Below are 20,615 nucleotides of genomic sequence, written 5' to 3' on the forward strand. Positions count from 1 at the left end.
AAAAATTTTATATTGGAATTTTAATCAAAAAAGAACTAAAATTGTTACTTTATATGAAAATGAACCAAATTTCATACACATCTTGTTTTCTGATTTTATATGAAAATGAATCAACTAATTGCTATAATACATTTTTTCAACTATATAACAGTAGACTAATGTGAAATAACTTTGAAGATTAAAAGAATTATGTACCTGTTTGAAAGTTCAAAAATCGGCGGGACAAATGTGTGAGTATGTAATATTTGTGAGTATGTAATTTTGAATGGTTTTTGAGAACAATAATTTGTAAGTGAATTTTGTGAATGTTTTGTACGTATTGACGTTCTACTATACTAGTTTTAGTTTGTAAGTTAATTTTAGGTTTTTTGTAAAGTTTCTGATCATGTGAGTGATTTGCGTGATTTCTTCAACGTGATTTTCTCAATTCTTTGAGTGATATGTAAAGTTTCCTGATATAAGTGATTTGTGAGTGATGTTGAAATTTAATTTTCGGTGGCTTTGTTTGAATCCCATTTTGATATTGATATTTTTTTTTGTAATTTAATAAGGGAAGGGGGGCAAAATAGTCAGTTCAAAAGAGGACACCATAGGCCCCCCTTCCCTTATGTAATAGAGATAAGCATTACTCTATCTTAAAAACAAACGCGGTTTTATAGCAATTAACATGCAACATACCAAAATCCGCTGTGAATCTTGGCCTTTTTTTTTCTATTTAGTTTTTATTCTTCCATGTGAACATGCCGCAAATTCGAAATTTAATTAGATGATATAGGGAATAAGTCACTTCTTGTTCAAATAATTAATAACCCCATTCTTTGGATAATATTTTCTCCAATAATAATACTCTTGATTTTTCTTTTATTTCGGGTAGATCTCCAATAACCTATACAAATATATTAAAGGCATGCATAAACAAGAAATTGTGCCACGTGACGCTCGCTTAGGGAGTTTTAGTTCATATAATCGATGTACAATAAAAAAATTAGAAATTGCGTATTATAAGGGGTTTAATCCCGAGACCTCGAGTACATATACTAAAGTCTTAACCACTAGACTAAGTTGTATTTAGTGTTAATATCATATTATATTAAAAAAAGAAAAAATTTCTTACTCGTGGCATAGCCCGGATCTATAACTAGTTTTATTTATTATTGATCAAAATTAGGGATAACATGATGATATGAAACGTGGCTCAATAGGTGACATTTTCTTAGAGTTTGAATGAGACAAAGTATACTAAAGTGTAAAATTATGTTGGGAAAATAAGTAGTAAAGAGGTGGATAAAAGTCTTATTTTGCAATTTGTTAGTTGTTGACTGTTACACTTTATATATTTGACTTACTAATTTCTTTTTTTAAATTATATTGGTTGTTTAAGCTTGTTATTTATAAAGGTGTTTGTGAAAATAATAATTGGTTAATGGAAAGTTTATGTAGAAATCAACTTCTAGTTGTTTTCTATTGCTTTTAAAGAACTACTTCTAGACCAACTAAAAAGTCATTTATCAATTTCTTTAACTTCTTGATTGTTAAACTATATGAAATCAAAGTCAAACTATATAGAAACATGACCAAAATCTGAAAATTATTTAGAGATGCCTGTTGCAAGTTTTAAAAAATCTTTCAAGGTTTTTATATTTCTTCTAATGTAACATATTAATTGGTTTACTTAAAATTAAGGAAAAATTGTCAAGAATAAGTCAACATTTGCGTTGACCGCTTTTAACAAGTCAACCTTCATTTATTCCAGTAGCAAGTAAAACTTGTACATGAATTAGCTTTTAACAAGTTTTTTTACTTATGACCTGAACAACCCCTACAATTTTGTTCGGTTTTAACAGGTTTGTATTCTAGAACTCATTAAATTGTTCTCTAGAACATATTTGCATTGCTTGAATTTTATAAAAGTTCTGTGAGAAACTTAAAACTGAACAAAATTGTAGGGGTTATTCAGGTCATAAGTAAAAAAACTCGTTAAAAGCTAATTCATGTACAAGCTTTACTTGCTAGTGGAATAAATGAAGGTTGACTTGTCAAAAACGGTCAACGCAAAGGTTGACTTATTCTTGACAATTTTTCCTAAAATTAATCTTTAAATTACTAATTGACAATAATATCTGACAATCAAAATTTATAGCTAATAAGGGCCTGTTCTCTTCGACATAAAACAGCTGAACTGAACTGAACTGATCTGATCTGAATAATAATAATAGTATTTTGGATATTTTTAAATGATAGTTATAAATAAATAATATTAATAATCATAAATTAATAATAATAATAATAATTAACGATAATAATGATAATTAATAATAATCATTTTATATTATTTGTATTAATATATTAATACTTGATGATGATATATAATAACAATAATATCTAATAAGTAAATTAATATTACTATTTTAATAATATGAAAATATTTAGTAATAAAAATAATGATCGGGTTGGACCGCAAAAATTACATCATAAACCGTCTTGACGCGATTTGATTGGTTTATGGGCTAAAAAAAGTGGGTTTATTTGTGCTTTGACCTAAACCATATTCCTCCTAATAATAATAGTAATAATAATGAGTAAAGCTATAATAAATAAAATAATATATAGAAACAACAATAATAATAATAATAATACTTAATAGTAATGATATATATTTAAATAATAATAATAATAAGAGTAATTAGTAAAATAAATTATACCAACAAAATAATAATATTTAACAAAATGGTTATAAAAGAATGGAGCTGAACTGAACTGATCTGAACTGAACTGAACTGAAAATAAGCTGGGGAGAACAGGCCCTAAGGGCCTGTTCTCCCCAGCTTATTTTTAGTTCAGTTCAGTTCAGTTCAATTCAGTTCAGTTCAGTTCAGATCAGTTCAGTTCAGTTCAGATTAGTTCAGTTCAGTTCAGTTCAGACCAGTTCAGACCAGTTCAGTTCAGTTCAGCTCTTGACAATACTTTTACTCTCACATATCACTATTCATTTCAATTCAGTTCAGTTCAATTCAATTCAGTTCAGTTCAGATCAGTTCAGTTCAATTCAGTTCAGTTCAGTTGAATTCAGTTCAGTTCAATTCAGTTCAGTTCAGTTCAGTTCAGCTGTTTTATGCCAAAGAGAACAGGCCCTAAGTAATAGATAAGCTAATGACTACTGCCTCGAGCACTTGATAACTACTTTTATCGAAAGAAATCCACCATTCAATCCTTTGTTTCTTAATATTTGCACATTTTAGCTTTTACGCTTATCAATAAATAATTCTAACCACTAGTATATCTAATAATCTTTTCTTAATATAAAAAGAATGTTGATTTATTAAAATTACATACATGTTGAAACTAATCTAACAATATATTCATAAATATCATTTATTGTTATATCTTGTTTAAAAAAAAAGTGTTGTCGTCGTTAATGTTAAAAGGGTTTGATGATCGATCTCTTCAGCCTTCAATAAACTTAGAAAGTCTTTGATTGGAAGATATATATATTTATCCAGAAATAATATTCCGACTTTCTTTTATTTGGTTTATAAAGAGTGAAAAATAGCTAATTTTTCTTTCTAATTAAAAGCAATAATGCCACATTCTATTCCATGTTCAATTCCATCCTTAATTACCTTTCTAATTCAAAACATTTTCTATCCATTAAAAATAAGAAAAACAATATAATTTTCCATTAACACCCTCTTATTTACCACCATACTTTTAATATGCACACATTAACATCATCCAAGCATGACATACATCTATAAATGGCCAAAAAAGTGCCCATATGGCAAAACTCACTTTTTTTCTCCCCACATAAATCTACCTTTTCGAGTCTTATATATAGCCCCAAACTATAGCTCAAGCTTTCATTCTTACCTTTCATATTACACCAACACTCCCAACATAAATCACCTTCTTTACTTATTCTTCTCTCTTACTATATACTATATATAGCTTTATCTACAACTCCATATAGTAAACATTTCAACAATATATCCTTTTTCATTGATCAAATAATATTATTGTATCAAAATCATATAATTATACATATGTCTCATAAGGGAGAAAATGTCATGGTTTCAAATATGAAACTTGAGAAGATGTTGTGCATGAAAGGTGGAAAGGATCAAACTAGCTATGCTAATAATTCTCAAGCTCAGGTATATTAATTATTCTTTTTTTTACTTGATTAATCACATATTTATATACCACATAAATTAAGTAAATTTTGTTTGATAATCATATATTATATGTTCATGTGTAGATCAAGCATGTTCATAAGTATGATATTCCATATATGCATAATAATAATCAATTATTGTGTTTCTTTACAAAGTTATCAGTGATTATTGACTTTCATTAAAATGGTGATTAACCATTGCTCGATTAAAGTTTTTTAATTCTTAATTATTAGGAGTATAGTTTTTTTTTTGTTTATTACAATTAGATTCATATCATAACTAATTCATTATTGTTCTCCTATAATTAATCAATAGTTACAACTGAAATTCTTTGACAATCTTTTTAGTTATAGATTTAAGGAATATCCCTTTGTCCATCTTATCAAATTTTCGGATTTTGAACTCACTATAATATATTAGATGGATTTAAACTATGTATTTCTCATATATTTTACGTATGTATATATATGTTGTACTATCGTTTGTTCATGGATGATATAAACACTTAAACATATTGTATATTTAGCTTAAAATATTTTACTAGCTAAAACATGTACTTGTAACATATGTATAGGGGCAACATGCAAAATCAATGTTACATCTTTTAAAAGAGGCCCTAGACAGGGTGCAACTAGGACCACAAGACATGCCCTTTGTTGTGGTGGACTTAGGGTGTTCTTGTGGATCAAATACCGTCTACATTGTTGACATGATCGTGAACCACATGGCGAAACGCTACGAGGCCTCGGGTTGCGAGCCGCCCGAGTTCTCGGCGTTCTTCTCGGATCTCCCCTCCAATGACTTCAATACCCTCTTCCAACTCCTCCCTAGCTACTACTCCTACGACGGCGAGGGAGGTGGTAGCATGGAGGAGTGCTTGGCCGCCGACAAACACCGTTCCTACTTTGCTGCCGGTGTTCCCGGAAGTTTTTACCGGCGACTTTTTCCGGCGAGGTCCATCGATGTTTTTCACTCGGCGTTTTCCTTGCACTGGCTATATATATATATTATATATAATATATATATATATATATATATATATATATATATATATTGGCTTATAATTTTTAGAGGAAGTTTCATGTTATTTTAGAATGAGTTAGGCATTTATTAGTGTAGATTATTTGACACAAAAACTTATGTGCTCAATTATAGTTACTATTTATGAAACTGTAGCTTATGTATCAAGCTAATAGAAAGAATCATTATAGTATAAGATAATGACAATCTAATTAGATACTATAACAGTGGTTGGCAGCTGAAATTTATAGTAGCAGCGTCGAAAGGATAAAAATATTACTCCCTCCGTCTCATAATATATTGTGTTTTTTTTTTTACATATTTTTAAGATGAATCATTGACTTTCGATATTTTCAATTACTTATTAATAAAAAAATATAAAAGTTGATATTATAAACTATATATTGAGGTAAATCTAAGAAGATCAAACATGAGCTGAATTGCTTCATATTTTCACATACTTTTGGCAATTGGAGAAAATGTACAAAGCCCCAAAATCAATATATTGGGTTTTTTAAAATAATCACACGATCATGAAATCAATTCTTGTTTAGATTAAACATGAACTTGAAAATCTTCTCACCAATTTTGGTAAAACATGCAAGATCTTATGTACAAATTAAACTAGACGTAATAGTTATCGGTTTATAACTTTAAATTATTTCTTCAAAATACAATTATTTCTTTTATTTTGGTAGATACTCTCTCCGTTTCATTTTAATCTACACACTTTGACATTTTACACTATTCACAAATTGCACCTTGACCCTCGTTTGTGATTTATACGTGAATAAAAATATAGTCATGTGCGATCTTGTTAGATTCGTCTTAGTATGTATTTTATTAATATATACTTTTTATAATTTTTACAAATACAAAACTAAAGATATATATCCTCAAAGTTTTGTATTGACATGCGTGAAAAGTGTAAGTGGGTAGATTAAAATAAAACGGAGGGAGTATCTAGGTAATTACTTAATCCAGTGTGTTATTATATAGTGTGAAACTACTCAAGATACTAAGTAGATTTGAAGATGGTAAATTGGCCAAATTCAGACTATAATTCTTGCTAATTTTTATACCTACTTCTTCCGTTTCATTTTAAATACAACAAATGGATATTAATATTATTTATGAAATTTAAAATATTCATGTACTGTATTTAAAACAAAACGAAGAAAATATATATGATTAGAAATTGCCAATTTTTTTTTTAAAAAAAGCTAAGCTTTTTTTGCACCTAATATAATATTGGCAGATCCCAGAGAATATATTAGATAAGAGGTCAAAGGTATACAACAAAGGGAGAATATTTATCCATGGAGCTAATGAGAGCATAACAAATGCTTATAAAAAGCAGTTCCAAACAGATTTGGGTGGATTTTTAAGGGCAAGAGCAGTAGAAATGAAGGGAGGTGGGTCCATGTTCCTTGTTTGTTTGGGAAGGACCTCAATTGACCCAACAGACCAAGGTGGGGCTGGCCTCCTCTTTGGTACACACTTTCAAGATGCATGGAATGACCTTGTCCAAGAGGTAATAATTTATTAACACTCCTAATCCATTATAAATTCATTTTTTTGAACTGTTTGTTTGGATAACTAAATCACAAATTCTTAGGTATAACTGTTATACTATCATTTGTAGCGCAACAACTTACAAATTACTGTCTTTTTTTTATAAAAAAAAATACTCAAAAGATTCATGTCATTATATGTATAGTTCATGTCATTATTGTTAAAATCTATGTCATTATACATGTTACACAATAAGTTATACTGTAACATGTTATACCCAAGACGCACTCTAAATAAATTTATGAAATTTGACCATATAATATCGTTAAAAGAAATCTTGTATCATGTAAGATTTGCTAGATTCATTTCATGTTTATTTTCAAATATATATATCAAGTCTTTATAATTTTATGAGTATGTAATGTAAAATGTTAATAGTTAAGTTTTGCATGATAGATTGTGAAAAAAGTATGAAGGAAGACAAAATTAACATATAGATAGAGCTAGTTTTTTACCACCATGCATGCCAAACTAAAAGTCATGATTATATGTATTTCTTTGAGGAAAAAACAACATTGTACATGCATCATCTCTCTTTTTCCTCTTGTGAGCCACATTGGAGAAGTGCATTCCTATCATGCCCCCTAATATCCCATAAAAGCATGCAATATTAGATCAAAATGACAAATTCTATCTTTTAAAAGAACTAACAAGATTCATTATATGTTGGCTAACCAATGATAACTAGGGTTCTTGGATCACATTGCTTTATAATACTTCAACCAATGAATGCTCTAGTACATCCTCGCGTTTATCTATCTCTATTATATAAGGAAAAGGGTGAGCAATGGTGTCCTCTTTTGAAATACCTATTTTGCCCCCTTTTCCCAATTAAATTATAACTTCACTTAAAAACTACAACCTATGAAAAAAATTGACTTGAAATCAAAGTGTCTACTTTCTTTACAATTTATGAAGTATTGTACTTAATTCAAAAATCAACTAAAAAATTATAATATTAGAAATCATAAATAAATTCAATAAAATTTCTATTTTGTTCATAGAATTTAACTTTGAAACGTTTAAAAAAAAAAAAAAAAAGAATGGTGAAAGACTTAAGTGACAAAAACTAAACCAATCAAATTTTGCAACTAAAAACAATTATACTTCGTATGTCTAATGTTCAAATTTTGACTCTTATGAGGAAGAAAATCGAGTTTCTGTTTCGAAAAAATTCAAGCACGCATCGCGTGCAAAAAATTCTAGTTAATCATATTGCAAGTCATGTCATCACCCATTGCATAGCCTATGATTATATGATGCCATGCTTTTTTGTGTAAGCTTTTGGTAATCAACTAATCATTTTATAGACTTATCCCTTCTAAACTATTAACTCTCAAATAATGTGATAACAATTCGACAATAAAAGAAGGAATCTAATTTAATTAAAAAATAGCTATCAAATCACTTGCTAATTAGGTAATTAACACGTGCTTCTGAATACATTTAAAAATTGTTAAAAACAATCACATTGTTGACCCGTCTCTATAATTTTTTTGTAGTAAAGAGGATCGGATAATTTGTAACATATATATAGCACATCATCATATTAGATAATGAAAGTTGATTAGTGGTGCTTTGCACATCATAAATTCATATTCTAAATATTATTTTTAGAAATGTGCTAGAAAGAGTTTATGTAATTATGTTATACTTCTATAGGCTCTATATGTTACTTGACACATCCAACACTAAAATTCCATGACTTCCTTTCAAAACGATAATTTCTTGTAATATAAAATTATTGTAGTTCAATTTCCTCAACAACATATTTAATCGTCTTAATTTATAGGGTCTTATAACAAGTGAAAAAAGAGACAGCTTCAATATTCCAGTCTATGCACCAAGCTTACAAGACTTTAGGGAAGTAGTAGAAGCCAATGGATCATTTACCATAAACAAGCTTGAAGTGTTTAGGGGTGGAAGCCCCTTAGTGGTAAGCCACCGAGACGACTCGTCCGAGGTCGGTCAAGCCTTCGCCAACAGTTGTCGGAGTGTCTGTGGGGTCCTCGTCGACGCTCATATAGGTGATCGGCTAGGAGATGAGCTCTTTCTAAGGGTAGAAAACCGTGCAACCACCCATGCAAATGAGCTACTTGAACAACTTCAGTTTTTTCACATTGTTGCTTCCCTCTCTTTTTGCTTAGACCAAAAATTAACTACTACTTCAAAAAATACCTAGCTAGTTAAGGTGGGAATTGGGGTTTTAGTTAGCCTCTTTAATTTGCTGACTGATGCAAATCAAAAACTTTAGGCTTTAGTTGAGTTGATCTTGTGTAGTTTCTTTGTGTTTTTTTTTGTTTCCTCGTATTTATTGGCATTTTTCTTTTAGCTTTGTTAATCTAAGAGTACCTAAACTGAGTAAAACAATATATATGTTCATGTCAACTTTGATCAATGTTGTCGCTATTGCGGCTTCTGTACCATGATTTGTGGTGTAACAATTGCCATGTTTACCTTAAAAAAAATGTGAACAATCTAAAGAGTGAAAATAGGAGACAATGTTAGCTGCACATTTATCTTGAAAAAAAACCCTCATACTAGGAGAAAAATAGGCAACAAAATATCATTAATCAATCAACGAATATCAGTGATCTACACCCACAAAAAAAAACCTAAATTACAATCATCTCTCAATAACACTAATTTATAACTTTAACAGCTTATATGTAATTTGCTAAACATTGAGACCATTAATATACTACTTAATTTACGTATTATTGCTTTTCTCTCTAAAAGAAAAACCCCTCCCAAACCCTAACCCTACAACCCTCCCTCCCCCGCTGCTTTTCTTCTAGGCTCGTCGGAGGCTGGCTGGCCTCGTCTCCGGTGAGCCTAGGCATCTCCCTCTACTCATCGCCTCTCTTCTCTCGGTTTTTTCACTCATCAGTGCCATCGGTACTTACTTTTCCGGCTTCAGACCGTTTTGGTTTGTGTCGTCGCGGCGGTCAGGCCGCCGCAGTTGTTTGCTCGCGCGTCGGGTTTCCCTAGTTAGTCGTCGTTTCCCTAGTCCGTCGTCATCCCTGTGTCTTTGAGCGATTACCCCCTCCCCTGTTTGGTGAGTTCCCGTTCTTTTCTTCCCCTTTCGTGGTTGTTTCTTCTTCCTTTTGTGTCTCCCACCTTTCCTTTTTGGCTCGTCGGCGTAGTCAACCCCCCAGCTTCCCTGGTCAAGAGTCTCCCCTTCCCGGTCCCTCCTATCAAGGTAGTTTAGTCTAAGTTTCCCCTTCCCCGTCCCCTGGTTCGGATTAGGTGTAGTCGAGTGTCCCCTTCCCGTCCCCCCACTAGTATTAGTTGGAGTTAGTTAGTTTAGCGTGCCTAGGAAGCGTACGGTATAGGTTCTTTGACGGTGTGGTTTTTGCCGGCGTGACTCTTTGTGTCGGGTGGTAGTTTCTGTTTTCATTATTTTCATCTTTGTTTATTTTCGATCTGTTGATCGTCGGTCTTCTGCCTTTGGGATTGTCATTTTGGATCTTAGCATCTGTCAGTGGGGCGTAGTTTCGCCCCAAATTCTCGTGATGACCTCATGTGTCATCACACCTAAAAAACGCATATTGTGGGAGGCCCCCCAACTTGATTTGGGGCACGTCAAGACCTCCACCTCGTTTTTCGGGTTTCAGTCTAATGTGACGGATTTTCGAAGACCCTCGCAGCAGGGTTCGAAGTCACGCTTGAACGTGGCTTCTTGGTTCGTCGAATCAGGAGAATCCCAGGAGGCTCATCAAGGACCTTGGAATTTCGTGCCTAGTGGACATTGGGATCTACTTGCAGTTGTACGACAATCTCTTTATGAAGATCGACAGAGTTGTGTATTTCAACAGATTTCCTATCATCTCCTACTTCACTCCTCATCGCTCATGACAAACTTTATTCGGACTGGACTGTTACTAGTTAGTGTTTATGTTAAGTTGTTTGTACGAATTAGTGTTGTTTTTCTTAGCGTTAGTTGTTTCTTGTTTTTGTTTCGTTTGGTAGTATTACCATTAGGTTGTACTCTAACTTTTCATTAATGCAAATTTCCTTGTTGTCAAAAAAAAAATAAAAAAATTACGTATTATTTAAGGGAAAGAAAGGGTAAGGGCTAAGCACAAGGATCTAGTTCAATTAACGATAGGAAAATTGGCTAAAAGTAATGGGGTGTTTGGCAATTAGAGTCTTAGAGCAAAAAGAGAAATTTTGAACCACTTTTAGAGATTTAAGTAGTCAAATACTCTAAAAGGATGTTTGGTAAAAGAGAGTTTTAAAAAGAGTTTTGGAATAACTCTAAAAATGAAAAAGCTCTTAATAGGAGCTTTTTCTTTAGAGGATTAGGTAAAAATATGTTCAATTACTTTTTTGCCTCTCATAATAATACTACACATGTATTAAAATGTCTATAAATGTCATTTCATACAAACAAATGACAATAAGCTTTTAGCAATCAGTTAATTGTTACCAAAAACATTTACAAAAAAAAAGTTATCAAATCTACTGAACAAAAAGTTAAAACTCTAACAACTAAACTATAGACTCTATTTGCCAAACAAGGTAAATGTCTACTTTTAGTCATATGTGCAAAATAACACGAAACTTTGTTAGCCTTGGCGCATTTCAGTACGTTCAAAGCAAGTGAGTGTATATTCATTAATCATTATAGCATGGCAAGAGACAAGAGTGTTACTTAGCTTTGAAGAATACGACGGCGTTGTGTTTAGCCATTGTTTAGAATTAGTTCAATTTATGGAAAATTTGAACTTGCGGAAAAAACTCAAATGGAAGAATCAATAAACGTGTTGAGCCATGTTAAACAACAAACTACCTTATTCTGTCCTCTTTATCTTTCTTTACTCGTTAAATCGATCAACTTGGGTTCAACACAAAATAAGATTAACAAGGTCTATATGATTACTAGCATTCACAAGAACACACTCGTCGCAAAATTTCGTGTAGGCGGTTCACACCCGGCAACAACTCTTAATGCGCCTCTTTCGTTACTCGCTTTCTTCTTATGGCTACTCCTGATTAAGGAGCTAAAAAAAATGGGTTTTGTACCAAGTTATTCTCCCTCCTTTTTTTCTCTTTTTTTGTTTTTTGCAAATGATGGCAAACATGGATGATATTAAATGGCTTGTATCATTGAAGGTAGTAAAGTGAACAGCATCTCAATGCATGCAATCATGCAAATTTCACATAGGGTTGTCCCTTGCATGTACTTACGGCAAAAAATTAGCGCGCTGTCAGATAAAACAGTCTGCTCTGAACTTTTAAAGGGTAAAGTAAAAGAAACAAGGAAGCAGTTTCATTGTGTGTGTCTTTGTCCCTTTAGAAAAGAAGACGACATATCAGAGAAATGATGCAACCCCCAAAAGTGGGGTAACTAAAGAGCACAAATCTCATGACAGTTCTGCAGTCTCAAACCAAAAGACACGAGTACACACTTAGAAAGCAAACATAAATCTCATTCACATCATGTAACTGGGGTAAGGTAAGACAATTTGATCATTGACATATCCAGTAACATTTACATCTCAATCCATTTTTTATGATTAAACAAAAAAAAGAGGCAACAAGAAATATCACAGACAGATCACACTGTATTGTCAATGACAAACCTACTGACCTGCAGAAGGATTTGTCAGATACTCGAGCGCTTTCCTCAGGTGCTCAACTGCAACGGGTACCTCATCAAATGCCAATGCTCCCACAGCAAATCTTGCTGCCTTGTGGGCTTCTGCAATCTTCTCAGGTGCAGGCTGGTAGTTGCTATCATAATGGAATGTCTGAGTACTTGTTGGAGTTTGACCACTGGCTGGGACATCTTGAACATTACCATTTCTACCACCTGGACTGAAATGAGGAGCTGATGCATAATTTGTTACTGATGGGCTAGAGTGGTGAGAATATGAAGCATCAGAACCTTGATAATAAGATGGTTGATGTGATGGGACAGCTGGAAGACTGCTTTCAGAAAAACTTGGGTATGACTGAAAGTTAGGAAAAGAATGGGGTGCTGGCATGTCCTGAGGATGATAATTTTGCGGAACCTGCGGTAGATGTTGAGGTGCTGGAATGTCATGCGACTGATAATTTTGCGGAACCTGAGGTTGATGTGGAGGTTCTTGCGGATAAGTTTGACTTTGATAGGGCTGAGGGTAAGTAGGATTCTCTGGCCTTCCGGAACCATGACCAGATTGGTAATCATGAGAAGGATAATCAGCTGTATGAGACGGATAATCAGCACTGTGGGAAGTATAATCAGCTGTATGGGAAGAATAATCGGCACTAGGTGGAGGATAATCGCCAGTCCGAAATGATGGAGGTGAAGGTGAGATATCAGCAGAAGGCTGTCTCTTCAAACCATCTGGGAATTGAGCAGAGGGCATTCGGTGGAGTTCTGGACCTGGATTGACATCATGCCCTGTCTGCCTTTGTTCAGCATCCTACAAAATACAACTATTAAGATTTTGAGTACACATCAAAGTACACAATGTCAATATATATTCAGTGTAACCATAATAGATAATTCTACAGGACAGCTATTTAGACCAACAATATATGTGTTGCAGTGTTGGGCATTTAGGAAGATTGGGGGTACCAGAGGCAGAAAATCTACGAATCTACATGGAAGACTTGAGTAGATAAAATCTTGGCTCATGCAACTGACGCTATCTAATTGGGAAAAGCTTTGGCATTGTTGCTGCTGCTGTTGTTCTTGCAACTACACAGCAAAACATTTCATATCCACTAAAATGTAACCCTAACGGCCCGTTTGGTAGTTGTTAATAAATTGCGGTAATGGGAATGAATTTTAAGTGTAATTTTATTAGGGAAGCACCCTTAAAATCTCCATGGGGAGGCATTTTTTCTCCATGGGCTAAGGCCAATCTCACCCCTAAACTTGTGTTTTTGTCTCCAAATGGAAGCAATTTTCATTACCACTCATTACCACCCTACAAGGTGGTATTGGATGGGAATGAAAATTCAAGAAGGAAAGTGGACATTTTAGGATAAATTAGCATTACCATGGGAATGAACAATGATATTTTTCACAAATTTACACATGAATTCATTCCCATTACTACCATTTATGACCAACTACCAAACGGGCCGTAATAGTTTTTAGTAGCATGTGATCATGTTGAACTCAAAAAACATAAATAATGTTTTGGAAAGGCCACATTTTCTATCAGCGTGCTTTTAAGATAACATTCCGCCTTGAGCTCAGATATGCTTTTATAAGCATACTGCATACACTAACGGGAAGGGAAACTTGTCCTCTAAACAAAACTAGGATTCAGAAATATTATCAGCAAGCAATAATTCGGACCGGAAAACTCATAGCTATAGCCTAAATGTACCTCAGTTACAAAATTTGCTGTCATTGAACTGGATTTAAACTCTTACATGATTTGTAAATCTTTCATATGTTCTTAGGGTAATATAATAGATGGAAAAACTTCTATCCTCGGCCAAAGAGGTAAAGGGAAGCAAAAAGGTCCTCTTTCAACAATTGGTTGTCACCATATTAATCCTCACGTATTTTTAACTCGGTTTTTGCAGAACAAGAGCAGATAATAAAACTTCTCCGCGTTTGTTTTTGCTAATTAATGTCAGATTGTATTTATTTATTGTCTATCTCCGAAGATTTTGTAAGTAACACTCACTCTCCTGCAATTGTGAGATGACAAAGAGCATTAGACAGCATCTCTTTTATTAGGATGTGCATTCCACATTCCAGTCCTTCGAAGATTTAATGTGTTAGCCATCTTAATATCAAATCAATACATATTTCTGCTGGAAAAAAATTCCCTAGCTAAGAAAAATGTGAGAACAATGAAAGAGATGTATGCCATGCCATGTTGGGATCTTACATATTCATTGCTTGGAGCACTTGACGGAGTGGATGAATCTTGTTCGCCACCAGGAGGACCTGGAACAGGCTTCCTTCCTTCTTTTAGAGCCTTCCTTATATCAGCTGCTTTCCATACTGCATATTTCTGCTTCTGCTCAAGCTGGTTTTGGAGAAAAATTAATGCGATTCATTGACATTGAATCAAGGTATAGATCAGCTAATAAAATGAAACAAGTAGGAAACTTACATCAGGTGCGAGGTCTCCAAATTGATTCAGTATCTCAAAGAAGATGCTTGCAGCATAGAAAGTTTTTGCAGTATTTCTGCATCACATTAGCATAGATATAAGTTCCAACAAAATCTTAATTCATAGTATTCTGAGATGTTTTCTAAGGGAAGGGGTCAGACCATGGGAACCATCAAATGAACTGTAACATATGGTAAGAGGATCATTACCCTCTCCTCATTGAGGCAGATATTATTTCTGTGAGGTGAGGCAGGGGGTGGTTGAGAATTAGAATAAATCAAAGGAGAAAAGTAAGCATACAAACTATCTCAAAGAATGCATGGAAGAGCTTTAAGATTAGCAAAGCTTTCTTACTGCACCTAGAAACACTAAGCCATTCTTGACCAAATTATCTCAAAGAGCTCGTGCATCTAACATTCCTTTCCATGCTCGTAGAATAGAGCATTGAGGTTTGTCATGCCACCAATTCCTCGCCACATGAACCCAATCAAAACTCCTTTCCTCAAACCTCAAACCTCAAACCACCTCCAACTACAACCATCAACAAACACTGAAAAGCTGGAGTAGGAAATCAACAAAAGACCCACATCCCCCGACTATAATCCCTCAACTCCATAAGAGAGCATGATCTTCATGGTCAATATAGAACACAAGTTATGGAAATTTCTCTGGAATTGTTTGGAGATCTTCACCGGCCCATTGGGTCTTTTAGTGAAGACTTATGGCCTGTACCAGGAGCAATCGAACCTTAGGTTTGATGCAGGATATGGTATCTATGGCCACTAAGATACTTTCCTCCTATCATCCATTACCCATCACCTCTTAAAAAACTGTGGCCAGGGTGAGTTACAGCCATAATATTGCTGGTAAGATCGGGATAGTAGGTGTTAAATCATGCATGCAGAGAAGCTAAAGCAACTCAACAGGCAACCATCATCAAGCATCCAAAAGCAAGAAATAAAAAGACGATTTAATATCTACCAGCTTTCACTCAAACCTTCCACTTCAAAAAGTAACCCAAAAGTTTCAACGAAATAATAAGTCATCTCAGTTCTCAAACTACAATATAAAGATAACATAAGCAAGACATTCTTATTAGAAGTGAAAGTTCTATTGTGCTCCCAGGAGCACGGTGCACACCATGCACCCAGTAAATTTGTTCCATTTTCGATGAATAAATGTTCTATTTCAACAAATGTTCATTCCAAGCATATTTTTCAGCAAAAAAATACATTCTATTTTCCGTAAAAATTGTTCTATTTTCAATAAGCAAATGTTCTATTTCAACAAATGTTGTTTTAAGCTTATTTTTTAGCTGAAAATTATGTTCTATTTCATACATGTTTCCCTTGTTGCCTACATTCACATTATTATTTTTCTAGAAAGACAATGTCAGGATCCTGGGTCCACGATTCATGGTGTTCCAAGTGGCATTGGCTTTTGCCTTAGTTGCCTTCTCTCTTCTAGTCCAAAGCAAGTGCAAGAAAAGGTCTAGCATAAAAAAATCTATACACAATTTCAACACTACCTCTTAGACTAATGAGCCTAAGGCCCCACATTAGTTAAGTTAATTGTGATATCCTTTTCAAGCAATATATAGTCATAAAATTAGATTCCTTTCCAGGCAATAAACTAGAATTCCTTTTCAAACACAATATCCTAAGCAAAAATGTTCTTCAAGACCTTAAGTAAGTCATTCTTGAGAATCAACCAAAAAAAGACATTGCAAACTGGCACGTCCTATTTACCAAAATCTAAACTCTTGATCTCCTTAATTTAAAGAGGTGTTGAGCTACACCACCAGAAACAGGGTTCTGATATATCAATCATAGGACACTCCTTCGAGAAAAGAATAAAAAGGCCCCATAAAAATGAAAGATTACCTCTCAAACAGCCTCATGAACTCTAAAACATACCACATCCTCATGTAATGACTGGAAGGATTGCCTACACTGCCCCTTCCCCCTTTGGCTAGTTCATTACACCTCAATTCAAGTTCCGTTACAAAGTTCCTCCTTTTGAAGTTCACTGGTGCATTTCTCCAGTGTCTTTCTCTAGCGCGGTTACTGACATCACTGATTAGAACTTATTTTTACTCATTAAAAGTTATTATTGATTGAAACTCATTTTACTAAATAAATCTGATATATACTGAATATAATTTATTTCAAGCTGAAAGTGAACATAGCCTGAAAAGTGAAAACCTTGCGCAAGTTTCATTGAATCACTTGATGTAAATGGAACATCATTGAAGGCATGAACAACTTATAAGGCAGTCACTGGCACTATATAGTATATACAGTCTCATTCAATTGATTACGTACTTATGACACTCTATAAGCACATAAATATAGCACCATTAAACCGCAATTCTAAGTGTAGAACACAAGTCTACATCAGATTCAGAATTGCAAGTATTTCAGTCAGGAGAAAGACAGGGGTCAACATAATTCAATACTAAAAACTAAGCATAATGAAAAAAGTTAAAAGAACATAGAAAGCCCAAAAGCAATGACCTAAAGCATGGTACAGCTTCTCCAAGTGACAACTACTTGTGAGCCACAACAGAATAGACATTGAACATAAGTTCTAGATAAGGGAACAAAAAAAGGGACGAACCACAAAAAACCCCCCAATAACCATTTGCTCTATACATAGAAACATACATGTCAGCTCGCCCAGCTCGATCTTGCTTGTCAGCCTTCGCAAACACGTTTAAAGCAAATCCTTCCAAGTGCAAGTGGTCATCAGATGACAAGGTCAACGACTTCTTATCCTGTAAAATATGCGTAATATAAGCACAAGCCATCACCAAACTGAGAAACTATCTGGCAATATCTTTGCAAGAAAATGAAAACAGGGAGCACATAAAAAATGTTCCTTTCCATCTTCAAACATCTATTAGGTCCTATAGTTCTTGTGACAATAGAGCAAAAACCATTCAATATTTTTTCAAACCAATCTACATTTATCAGCCACTTTAAGCACGAGCAATAACCAGTTATATATGAGGGCAAAGTTACTTCCATAGACATTATTTTGAAAGAGGAACTTGTCTAACGCCTTGATATATATAATGAGACAGCATCTCTACGAAATTCCAGAATGCATCAGAAAGCTTACAGAAAAATATCTCATGCTCTGTTCACTTCACCTCATGTAGGGTAACCTGGTTTCAATTTTATGAAGTCTAGTCTGATCCCGTGGTCTGCTCTAGTCTAATCGGGAACTTTCTAGCCTAATTCGAACTTCTTTGGTTATGAGTAGCAATTATTATTATAATATATTTCCCCAAAGCCCCTGATTTCCTAGGACAGGATACATTCTGCTATATACAAACCCTAGACCTCACCCATTACAAAATGAATTCAACCACCCTGTTCATAGAGGAATGCACACGCATGTATGCACAAATGTAGAACATAACCCCACGAACTCGATGAAGAGGGGAAATGATCATCAAATCACTCATTATATCCACCTAAAAAGATTACAATCCACAAATAAATATCACCCAGTTCACATATCGCATCTATAATATGAGCTTTTCCATCCCAATGAGACCATGTGACATAAGTGATTTTTATAAATGTTTGTAATACTGAGCTCATAATTCCTTATAAGTGAGAACTTTGTTCTTTTAAAACAAAAAGCCTACCATAGCCCTTCTTTTTGCACTTAGCAAGAAAGAAACAACTCAAAGCCAAGCAAATAATCAAATAAATAGGAACTAGAAGTTCCCTCAAGGCTCAAGCCTTCAGAGATAAAAACCAATCGTTGAGCACAACTGCAATCTCTACACTTTATAACACACTAATTTCTGGAAGACCACCAGTGTCAAAGGATCATCACAATAGCTTAAGAGCCGATTACCGGACCATGTCAACAAACAGAGTTTCTACTCTTCAGACTAGACCATTTGTTTAACCCCCCCCCAACCAAATAACTTTAATCCTATATAAGGCACACAAAGTGAACTTCACTAATGTTTAAAATCCAAATTCCAACATCATATCCATATTGCCACAATCATACAATACAGTGTCATTCAACACCATCAATTGCATGACTCCATTAAAGCTCTCGCCCGTGGCAAAGCCCCAAATTTTCAAAGATGCCACCTCAAACAAATCCCCTTGATTTGGAAAATGTTCAACAATCAAGCCAAATAAGTTATTACAGCTAACAGATATCTATACATCCCCTCAACCGTTTTCCATAGCACTCTAAACAAAATCATGAATTCATAACCTAACTGTCATCAACTACAACCAACATAATCAACAAAAACCATCTCAAATTTTCATACTTCTGAAATCACTTATACAAAATCAGATTACAAGAATATGAAAAACGAGAAAATTAAAGACCTTTTCAAGCTGTTTCATAAGAGAAACAAGAAGAGAGCTAGTAGTCTTAGTACGCTCACTTTGAGGAATCTTCAACCCTCGTTCCATCGCATACAATCGACCTATCGAAATCAAATTCACCAAAATTCAACAACATAAATCAAATTTCATAGAATGAATCAAGTAATTTAGGGATTTTGAGTAAAACGATCACAATTATAAAGGTTATAAAGAGAGCGAAAGAGAAGTTACAGTAATAAGCGATGAGAGGTTCATGCTTTTGAAGCTCATCGGCGCGTTGAAGATAGGGAAGCAATAGCTTCGCTGGTTCATTTTCGGTCGCCATAGCTGAGCTTGATTAGTCTCAGGAAAGACGATGAGAGGAGAGAGAAAATGACAGAGAAGGTAGAGAAGTTAATTTTTAAAGTTTAAAGTGTCGACCTTTTTCTATTCGTAAATTTGTGTGCACCATCTAGACGTTGCATTGTCACATGGATACATCGAGATTATTATTTTTTAGTAATAATGCTCGACTTTTATTTTACTTTTTAGTTATTGGTTATTACAAAGTAAATCTTCTCATACTGATTTTGTAGTACTAGATTAAGTGAAGCTTTTTAATTGGAGTGGTTTATAAGTGAAATCGACAAGCTCTACAAATTAGTGAGGACAAAGAAACATACGAACAACTTGAGATACACAGATTAACATTAAACAAGGTAACATGAACAATAAGGGAAATGAACGAGGGTTGGAGTTAAATGAACAATAATTAATGAAGGAGGAAACGAACACCTATTTCAAATCTCTGGCTAAATTTCAACCTCATGTGTCGTTGATTTCAGTAATTATAAGAATAATATCCTGATTAGAAAAAAAATGCAAATTTATTCTTAAGGGAACTAAAAAGAACATTAGGTGACAACAGAAAAAAATTAGTTACGAACTTGAACAATAAGCCGAATAATCCAGTTCAACAAATCAACAAACACCAATGACATAGCAACAATAGCAACAAAGGTTGGGCTTAAATAAACACTTGGTGACAACATAATAACGCCAACCATATAAGGATGAAAAATAAATCAGATGAACAAATTTTGACCAATCAACGAACACCAAAATGCACAATATTAAGTAAAAAGCATCATGATGTGGAACATAATTAAATTTATTTATCAGCTTTTTTAACAATGCAAACTTAAGGAATTAATGGAAGTAAGAGTTAATAGATACGAAGATCTAGTCTAGCCTGCTATAGTGTTTTTGGTCCAATTATAACAAAAATCAAATAAACGGTTATTGAGTTAACAACGTATAGTCCTGTTCTTTTGAACTTATTTCCAATTCATTTCAATTTAGTTTAATTTCTCTCAATTCAATTCAGTTCAGTTCAGATTCTCCCCGTCTAAAAGAACGAGTCA

At 33.8% G+C, this 20,615-nt stretch overlaps 2 protein-coding genes across 2 annotated transcripts; one reads left to right on the forward strand and one right to left on the reverse strand.

Moving 5' to 3' along the window:
• The first annotated feature begins 3,614 nt into the window (after nt 1-3,614).
• On the forward strand, nt 3,615-10,929 carry LOC104891752 (indole-3-acetate O-methyltransferase 1). The gene is made up of 4 exons (XM_048642524.2): nt 3,615-4,151; nt 4,747-5,172; nt 6,448-6,726; nt 8,560-10,929. Exons 1-4 carry the CDS (start codon nt 4,041-4,043, stop codon nt 8,947-8,949), a joined length of 1,206 nt encoding a protein of 401 aa, XP_048498481.1. The 5' UTR covers nt 3,615-4,040; the 3' UTR covers nt 8,950-10,929.
• A 1,252-nt stretch (nt 10,930-12,181) lies between these two features.
• LOC104891751 (protein HOMOLOG OF MAMMALIAN LYST-INTERACTING PROTEIN 5) lies at nt 12,182-19,603 on the reverse strand. The gene is made up of 6 exons (XM_010677501.4): nt 19,444-19,603; nt 19,213-19,313; nt 17,509-17,618; nt 14,843-14,918; nt 14,615-14,755; nt 12,182-13,183 (listed from the first exon to the last, which is right to left on the reverse strand). The coding sequence occupies exons 1-6, from the start codon at nt 19,535-19,537 to the stop codon at nt 12,356-12,358; spliced, it is 1,350 nt and encodes a 449-aa protein (XP_010675803.1). The 5' UTR covers nt 19,538-19,603; the 3' UTR covers nt 12,182-12,355.
• Nucleotides 19,604-20,615: the final 1,012 nt, after the last annotated feature.

This window comes from Beta vulgaris, chromosome 4, assembly GCF_026745355.1.
Source record: "Beta vulgaris subsp. vulgaris cultivar EL10 chromosome 4, EL10.2, whole genome shotgun sequence".
NCBI lineage: Eukaryota > Viridiplantae > Streptophyta > Magnoliopsida > Caryophyllales > Amaranthaceae > Beta > Beta vulgaris.

What these genes read in the sequence shown, in the direction of transcription:
- LOC104891752 (XM_048642524.2), top strand. Translation starts at nt 4,041, where the DNA reads ATGTCTCATAAGGGAGAAAATGTCATGGTTTCAAATATGAAACTTGAG. An exon ending in CTAATAATTCTCAAGCTCAG is followed by an intron (nt 4,152 to 4,746) that starts GTATATTAATTA and finishes ACATATGTATAG; the next exon opens with GGGCAACATGCAAAATCAAT. An exon ending in GGAATGACCTTGTCCAAGAG is followed by an intron (nt 6,727 to 8,559) that starts GTAATAATTTAT and finishes CTTAATTTATAG; the next exon opens with GGTCTTATAACAAGTGAAAA.
- LOC104891751 (XM_010677501.4), bottom strand. Translation starts at nt 19,537, where the DNA reads ATGGCGACCGAAAATGAACCAGCGAAGCTATTGCTTCCCTATCTTCAA. An exon ending in TTATGAAACAGCTTGAAAAG is followed by an intron (nt 17,619 to 19,212) that starts GTCTTTAATTTT and finishes CATATTTTACAG; the next exon opens with GATAAGAAGTCGTTGACCTT. An exon ending in CGAGCTGGGCGAGCTGACAT is followed by an intron (nt 14,919 to 17,508) that starts GTATGTTTCTAT and finishes AATGTGATGCAG; the next exon opens with AAATACTGCAAAAACTTTCT.